Source organism: Ctenocephalides felis, unplaced genomic scaffold (assembly GCF_003426905.1).
Source record: "Ctenocephalides felis isolate EL2017-DRISC unplaced genomic scaffold, ASM342690v1 CF-g0.4_SCAFFOLD_01886, whole genome shotgun sequence".
NCBI lineage: Eukaryota > Metazoa > Arthropoda > Insecta > Siphonaptera > Pulicidae > Ctenocephalides > Ctenocephalides felis.
In genome coordinates, this window is record NW_020538040.1 from 145,521,832 (window position 1) to 145,531,405 (window position 9,574).

The following is a 9,574-nucleotide window of genomic DNA, read 5'->3' on the forward strand; positions in this document are numbered from 1 at the left end:
TTGGTACGGAACTCAAAAATTATGCATATTATTGAAATTTATTGTTTATATGTCCAATTACCAAAAAGGATCCTATGTTCTGACCCACTGGACCTGCCTTTTCCAAAAACTAATCAACAACCAGAATATTTTGTTAATGATTAGACCAATGATTAAAAAACATTCTGGTTCCATTAAAAGAGTTGAAGATTAGTTTTTAGGTTGATTCATTTTCTTGAAAACCTTAAGAGGCAAATTCTGATGTTTTTTCTACATACAATTTTATTTAGGAAACAACTGAGACTGCCTTTTCAAAAAGCAAATTGACTTATGACTTACCCGTTTGTATGACTCAAATAATTTTTAAACCATTCAAATCGGTTGTATAATTCTCTCAAAAACATTTTTTATTGTTTTTATTTTAACTACAATCTGTCACACTTTAGGACATTCAGTAATTATTTAGACTTTTCTTATTATATGAATCTTAAATGGATGGCAACCCAGTAGTTGTCCAGTCCAGTTATGACTAATTATCTATACTCAAAGTATTTGCTGACATTTTTATTATATATGCAACTATACCCACGAGTGGCGATTTTCACTCGAGGCTATATTTTGATATCTATAACCTCAAGTGGAAATTTGACATCATAGTTGCCTGATGTCAGGTTTGGCGGTAGCGGGAATCGAACCAGCGAACCTGGGACTAGTTGGTGCTAGCCCACCTCTCGAAAACATGAACGAAATAATATATCTGATTGTACATGCATGTATACCAAACACAAATATCAATTTTCTCTAATGCATTCCACAGTGATCAGAAAATTAAAAAAAAATCATTTTCGATTTATATAACTTACCCCACGAAAAGTTAATAAATAATTCGTTGCTTTTCGTACGTTCTCCAGACCACAAACACAGACCCAACGTTGATGATGTTTTGCACGTTTTAAAAACATTATTATTTTAATTTGAAATTAATTTGACAGTGTCAGTGCTGATGAGTTATGACCGAAATAAAACGAACAGAATTGGACATGCGTTCGATGTAGTAACCGACCACATTATGCATATCTGCATAAATATAAAAGCAATAAAATTTATGACGAATGAGAACATTAAGACATGTAACATGTAACGCACGGCTCTTAACAACACATGCACGATGTTAACAATATTATACGATTGCTTTTCTTGATTGCTTCCCTTTTAATGTTTTTAATGAGATGGTAAAGATTTATATATATATATATATATATATATATATATATACCAGCTGGTCCGGCAAACGTTGTTTAGCATATTAAATGGATGGTTTACCCACTGCGACGCATGCCTCATACGTTACTGTATGTAATTGTTTTGAGATTAGTTCAGCCGATATAGCGGATAAATTCCATCTTTTCAGAAGCTCAGAAGAATCTTAATTAAAATTAAATGAAAGACGTTCGCATCAAATAGACGATAATTGATTAGTTATCTTAACAGTTATATTAATATTTTTGGGTTGTACATAGTTCATACGAAAGCGATAGTGTTCTAAATTAATAATTTATATAAATCTTTTTCTTCGAAATATTTGATGTGCTAAAATCATGGGTATAATTAGGTGCCAATTTTTCGAAACCCCCGACTTCACAATCTTTTACAATTATAACCTAATAACTATTTCTAATTGCTCTTTTTTTTATATATTTTCAAGACATTAATTAATATATATTATATACATAATAACTTTGAAAAAAAAATATGTAGTAAAAATATTGTTTGCCCATTTTTACGACCTTTCAAAAATTGCATGAGATTTATGTCTCTAAACAAGAATACCCTCTTAAAGAATGTTGTTCAAATTTACATAAAAAATAATAAAATAAATAAATTTGAAAACGGTATAAGTAATTTTTGTTTCCAATATTAGGTTGGCATATTAAAATCCTAAATTTAAATTTTATAGTTAAATATTTAAGTAGCATTTTGAAATATTTTTGATATTGAAAGGTTAATGTGCCTTGTACTATTTTTAAAATTAACTCCTTAATTATAAATGAATTATATGCCCAAGAAATATTTTCATTGGAAATCAACCTGTTTTTCAAATTCATTACATTATAACTGAATAATTTATTTTTCTATATTTAGGAATAGCCATAATTGTGAAATAACCATAAAACTACATTTTTATATATCCTCAATTTTTGGGACATTTTTTATTGTGGTAGAACTAGATAGTTCCAACCAGAAATTTAATATAGCTCAACTATTTTTCTTCATTTAAACAACTCCATTATTTTACTTTTTATTTTTTACTTTTTATTTTACAGAGTTGAACAAATAATAAAACCAATTCTTGATCTTTAATCCATTTTTTAATGGCAAAAGTCTTATGAAACTTTTCAAGAGTTCTGGTTGTATTGAAATTTAAGATTTCCATAATTATATTTGATATATTTTTATTTTAAGTACGGTACGGATGATATATTTTTAATTCGATGCAAAAATGCTGAGGAAAGGCTATTTTCAATTCGAAACAAATTTTAGATCTATATTTTTAAGTGAAAGCCGATTACATTACTGCTTGATATCAAACTTTCCGAGATGGGTATTGAAAATAAATCCTTTGGTTGCAAGATCAAAGTTTTTATCGCTAAACGATAAAGAAGCCATTTATTGAACGACCCATAATTGTTATCAAAATGTTATTTACTTTTTTTTAAAAAAATATTGTACAATATTTATTGTTAGCAGTCTTTGCTTATTGTTTATAAAAAAAACAGATTGCAGAATAAAATTTGAAAAAAAAATAATATGATAGAATAATATGAATTGCGAATACAAATGCATTGCCTGGTCTTATTTCGTATCAAAATTGTTGCGATTGATTAAGCATTATAGTTTATTACAAGTATTTTATAATTAGTTTTAATTTTTAACTTTTGCTTAATTTTTAACATTCACCTTCACTAATTAAGACTTGCTCATCTCTTTTGTTCTTTGTTAGGTAGGTTTTGGCTATTCATCTAGTATTTAACACACATTTAGCGCCATAATGTACAAAATATAAATAATACTATTCTGCTTTTAAAAACACTCTTTTACTTAAAATTATTGCCAGCTGCCACAAAATAATTCAAACTTCACGAAAATAATCTGATGAGTGCTGCATATTATCTTTGTTTTGAAAACTAATTTCATTTAGTAATTAATTAATCAATTTATTTATTTATTAATTTATTTATTATTTAAGTAATCAAATACTAAAATGGAATTAATGGAAATATTATATACGATATTACGTTCGATGGAAATGTCACTGCTTTTAAAAACACTCTTTTATTTAGCATTATTGACAACTGACATAAACAGCTCATACTTCACCTCACTAATTAGGAAAATAATTTAAGGAGATCTTTATATTTTTCTGCTGTTAAACACAAATTTTAATTCTCAATTAATCTGTAAATTATTATTTGCCTTAACGGAATTACTAAATGTCACTTATAACAATACAGTAGGCATCGACATAAAACAATGTGCAATCGATTGCTGATCACGTAGGCTCGGAACCTTTGTTTTTCATCGAATCGAAGCATCTAGCACAAAACAACAAATGTGAATATTTTCGGGCAGCAATGGATAACAATAATCCACAGAAGGTAAACATCATTTACTTAATCAATATAGAATTTTATTTAACAATAATATTTTCAGAATCATCTTGATTATTTCAACGCTCTGGCATCGTACAGAACCAGATCATCTGTATTCGAGAACCAGCCAGTAATGTTTAAACATGCCCTAGTTAGGCCTTGGACGTTGTGGCACTATCAAAAAGGAGTAGACACCAACTATTCTCTGCATCAAGTACCCGTTGTAACTTTTGACACTGTCGAAGATTTTTGGACGTGAGTTTCAACTGTCAACCTAGGCGTTCTCAATAAATCTGCCTAGCTGTCAACAATTTTAATCATTTTATTTTATTTTATTCCTCTTCTGTTATCATAGATGTCATAACCATGTGAAATTGGCCCACGACTTAGGAAACGGGTGTGCATTTGGTATCTTTAAACCAGGAATAAGACCAGTGTGGGAGGATCCTGCTAACATTCGAGGCGGAAAGTGGGCTATCCATTTGGATGTAGCCCAACGAGATATGGATTTGCACGAAACTTGGCTTAACACGGTAAGAACATTTATGATTATTATAGCATTATTGCATACCGAATATAGTGGGGCGCATGGCATCGTGCCTTAAGGCAAATTGCTGGAACTTTCCGTACCGTAATTAAACATTCAAGAAATGAGAATAATCAATAGTTGTTTAGAATAATTTCAAATAGATTATTTATTATATACTGTAAACTTATAAGTGCTTTTTAAATTAAGCCGAGCGTATTTTATGAACAACGTTTATATCTATGCCATTATATTAATTTAAGACGTATTTTATGCGTATTTTATGAACAACTTATGCGTACGTTTACAAGAGTTCATTTTTTTTAATTTGATTTTTTTAATTAAATTTATATGTTTTTATGTTAAATATATATGTTGTTTATATTAGACTTTCATACGTTTCGAGATCCTTCATCTTCAGCAAAAAAAAATTTTTTAGACATTAGTTTTACTTTACTGTATAATATGATTGTTGGTTATTTTTAAGATGACCTTATTTTTTTAAGTCATAACTGGGGCGGTTATTTTTGGTTATGCTAATCCGGGACGGGGTTTGGTCTTTTAAATAACATATGCTATTTATATAATTTTTTTTTATATGAATAATTTTTTTTTAATCAGAATTGTGGACTTCCTTAATACATTCTTATCTATGCTATTATAATATGTCTTATATATTACGATCTATATGTTCTATTCAATTTTTTTCAAAATTCGAATAATTTAGAATTTGTTCGTTTGTTTTCATAATGTTTGTTAATTTAACTATTAATTTTCAATCGGGACAAAAAATCTAAATCCGGAACAAATATTGCTTTTAGAAAAACCCGGGACACAAGGTAGAAATACGGGACTGTCCCGGCCAAACCGGAACCTAATTATTTTATTAATTACAATATTCAGTATATTATATTTTGGAGTTTTTTCAACTGAGAATGAGTCAAACTGAAATTCAAAAAGTTTGAAAGTTTAATAATTTTTTTATTTTGGAAACATAATTAAGGTTTCATTGTATTAGCTTTCTTTTCTCAGAAAAAAATATTTATTTAAATTTTTACTTATAAATGTTGTCTACATTTCGGGGGTATGGGAAACTTTTAATTATCGAATCTAACAATACTCATTACAAATCACATGATTCAATTATTGAAAAAAATCAAATGAAAATGCAATTCATAACTCTTTATTTATTAATTTAACTAATATTTTGTTTTGAATAATTTGTATTTATTTTTTCAGGTGTTGTGCATGGTAGGTGAAATATTTGATTATTCACTATACATTTGCGGTGCTTCGGTGAATTTAAGTGAAAACGGTGACACCGTAGGTAATATATAGTTCTTATTCTTTTATTAGCAAATATTATTAACACTTGCGGGACGGCACCGATTTCAAAACAATCTACCGGCTGTAAACTTGATTTCATTGTGTATGTTATGCAATTTGTTTGATAAAAATTTGTGGTTATTGAAAGACATACATTTATAATATTAATTTATTTTTAATCATTTTATAAAGAATGGTGACGTTCAAAACAATTTCCAGAATGCATAGCTGATTGATTTTGACATGATTTGCAATAAAATGTTGTCCGCCGCCTTCATCCTGGTGCTTCTCTGTCAGAACAGACAATACGATCCGTTTTTCTTTCTCTCGCATTTAGAATATGCCACTGATTAGTCAGTATATTTGTTCATTTTTGTGCTGCCATAATGGTTTGTTTTTTCTGTTATATTGTCTAATAATTCATTTGTAAAATATAAAGTAAAATAATCTATTGGATGTCTTATATTGCTTGGTATTTGTAGTCGGGGTGTTAGTTTATGTATGTCAAACTCGATTATTGAAGGAGAATCGGCACATTCGCTAATATCTTTCCGCTCTTCATTTAATTTGTCGAAATTCTTCTTCTTTCTGTTGGTTGGATAATATCATCATCACATTCATCACTATTTTCGGTGCGAATAGTAATTTCGTAAAATTTGTCTGTATGAATGTCTATTTGAAACTCACTACTGCTTAATTCACAAAATTTTGCCATATTTAAAAGCGCTCGGTCGTTTTAAATATTAAAAAAAGACTATATAGCAAAGAACAGGGCTAAAAATACTTCTAAAATTACTTAAAATTATTTTTAAAACACAACACTGTTTATCACTGCTATATGTAATTTATTCAACTTTTCGAAGCAAACTGAGTCATTGTTTATAAAATAGCATGTGCCTCACAGGAAATGTTTGTCCACTCAGGTGGACAGCCGTCCCTAAAGTGTTAATATTGATCTACACAAGTATTATTACATAATTAAAAGAAAATATTCAGGGTGAGTATTTATATAATAAATTTTATGAGTTTTTTTGCATAGATTTATTGCCGATATATATATATATATATATATATATATATATATATATATATATATTGTATAAATATATAATCATTGAATGAAATTATACCTTTACCATAGCTTTATGGACAGCCGATGCCGACCACTCCCCGTCAATAGTGGCAATTGGCAGAACCCTAAAACAGCAGTTGGCAATAGCTCCTGGAAATTACATCGGCTACCAAACACACAACAACGCTAAGCTCAAGCACACGATAGTCTCACCAAGATACGCATACTTGATTTGATATTTGAAAACTGGACCAAGCATAGAACTAATTCTACACAATATCCATTTTAACATTAACGTATCGATAATTAAAAGTGTTCGCCACAAGACAAATTATTCCGCCCATTGCAAGAATGTCATGTTCACGTACCCACTTAGATATTACTAAATTATTTTTATATTAGTTTTTAAAATGGTAATTAATATAAATGTTTAAGTCCCAAAAGACTTAAATTTTTAATATATATTTTTTAAATTTTATTCTTTATTTTAATGAAAACACGCCGTGCACAAAACTGTATATAAAATCCGAGTGTTCATTGGTTCTTCTTCTAATTATTTTATAAAGTATATCAAATTTAGTTATTTTATAAAGTATATCAAATTTTTGTTGTAAATTTTTGAATGAATTAGAAAACAGGAAAACATAATATTATATTAAAACTTGTTCTGAATTATTAACTTCCTGTAAGGTATTACAGTCTTGAGCCAAAAATGGAAAATAAAATTTTTGCATATCTTCATGTTTCGTAGGTTTCTGAACATTCTGGCATACCTAAGAAAAAATGAAATGCGTGTATGTACGTGTGTGTGTAAGAGTGAGTGTGTAAGTATGTGCTGATACAATTGCTCGTCGACGTTTTCGGTAGTACCGCTCAACCAATATGAATGATTGAAAAAGTGCTGATTAGTTTTTGGAAAAGGTCGGCCCAGCCGTTTGCGAGACACGAAGCAAAGAGTGCAAACAATGGAAATTTGTTTTTTTACGAGAACCGGGCATCCGATTGAAATGATTCAGAAAACATTTAATTTGTGAAGATGGGGTGAAATGGTTATTAGTTTTTGGCAGAAAAAGTCCAGCCAAGATACGGAGGTAAATGTGTAAAAAATGGTAGTTTTTGCGAGAACGACGCATTCGATTTGAATAATTTCAAAAACTGTTTGCTTTCAAAAACATTTTTTGAATATCGAATATAATTTGGATGTTAATTTGAATTCAATCTACAATAATTTAATTTTTTTTATTATTTTTTTTTCATAGCAAGCTACACAAAGTACATTCAGCCATATTGTTACAGTTATATATTATTTGACTGCGTGAGAAGGATCGCTATCCTGCAATAGCACCTTCTTAGATGTTATGTTATATTTTGTAGTAAATTATTGCAGATTCTTTTTTGAGACGCTTTGGCGGTGAAGGCTAGAGCAGATCTAACGCTAATAGGTTTGGATGACGACTTAGACGAGCTTTTGCAGTAAAGACTAATTTCTTCTTCTATAGTTCGAATTGTGAGATCTTGATGTATCAACCAATTGGGAACGTATTTTGGAGCGTTAACGATTTCTTTCAAAATTTTATTTTGGAACCTTTGTAGAATAGTTATGTTCGATTTACTGGCCGCACCCGATAGTTGTAGGCCGTAGGACCATATTGGTTTAATAATTGTCTTGTATATTAGGAGTTTATTTTCTATTGTGACTTGTGATTTTCAGCCCATTAACCAATTAAGTTGTCTACGTGTTAATTCAAGCTGGTGACGCTTCTTTAAAATATGTTCATGCCAGGTTAGTCTTCTATCTACATGTATTCCCAGATATTTAACAACATTGGATACAGGAACCAAATCACCATTCAATCTAATAGGAGGGCATGAACCTTGTCGTAAAGTAAAAGTAACGAGAGTTATTCACTTTTATTCTCTATAAATAATTTTAACATTGAAATTCAGTTTATATAATTCATAGAATTATGAGACAAGATTCAGGCCGCAAGATTCAATAAATTAACAATCAATATATTTATGTAAGGAAATTCCCCACTGGGGGAATTTCTAAAAGCCCTACACCCATCAGCCAATAACCTCATTGAACCCAAGGTTCAGATTGGTTATAAAAAATAATAATAATAAAAATCTAAATTATATGTTTTAATATTTTGTCTATAAAATACGAAGAATGAATGTTACAGTATTTATAATAATATATTTAAAAACATTTCAAATTTTTCTAATATTTTATTACTGTACGGGAAGATGCAGCAATTTACCTTAAGGCACGATGCCATGCACCACTAGTTTACTTTTTTATCGTTTTTTACATTTTCCTATTTACACGTTAAATACAATCTGTTTTGTTCAGGAAGAACACACACACATACATCCATTTTTTCTAAATATAAGGTATGCCACAATGTTCAGAAACCTTTGAAACGTAAAGAAAAATAAAAAAATCATTTTCGATTTTTTGCGATTACCATAACTTAAAGTTAAAAAAAATGTCCTATATAAAAATAATAATATTTCCTAATTAAAGTCACCAAAAACAAGTAAATATACATATGAGTAAATAATTATATTTTTATTATCCCAAACTATCCTCCGGTGTCCCTTCCAATCGTTCGCGTCGTGCGAAGACACGGCGATTCGTGCCGCCACTCGCGGCACGGTAGCTGAGAGGAGAAAAAACGGGCGGCCGTTAATTGAGCAATATCGCGCACGGAAATTGGATTCGATGGAAATGTTACAGATATAATTGTCAGTTATCACTATGACACACCATGAAATATCACTCCATCCCACAGCCCACGTCGTTTAATTTATTTTTCAGCACTGTAAATTTTATTCTTGACAGATTTCGTTCCTTTGTTTCGTCAGAGTATATACGTTTTAATGCTTGAGAATGAGATGCAATCCGAGTCTTGAGTATATATTCTATAAGCTTCAATGCAAAAGTCAAAAAATACTTGTTTATTATATAATATATTTACCGTATTCATTAAACGTAATATGATGGGCGATAAACAT

The 9,574-nt window shown here is 29.5% G+C and overlaps 1 protein-coding gene across 1 annotated transcript; it reads left to right on the forward strand.

Annotated features, from left to right (window-relative positions):
• The first annotated feature begins 3,342 nt into the window (after positions 1-3,342).
• Positions 3,343-6,895, forward strand: LOC113378306 (eukaryotic translation initiation factor 4E-1A-like). The gene is made up of 5 exons (XM_026618841.1): positions 3,343-3,635; positions 3,691-3,884; positions 3,985-4,162; positions 5,395-5,482; positions 6,623-6,895. Exons 1-5 carry the CDS (start codon positions 3,612-3,614, stop codon positions 6,787-6,789), a joined length of 651 nt encoding a protein of 216 aa, XP_026474626.1. The 5' UTR covers positions 3,343-3,611; the 3' UTR covers positions 6,790-6,895.
• The last annotated feature ends 2,679 nt before the right edge of the window (positions 6,896-9,574 follow it).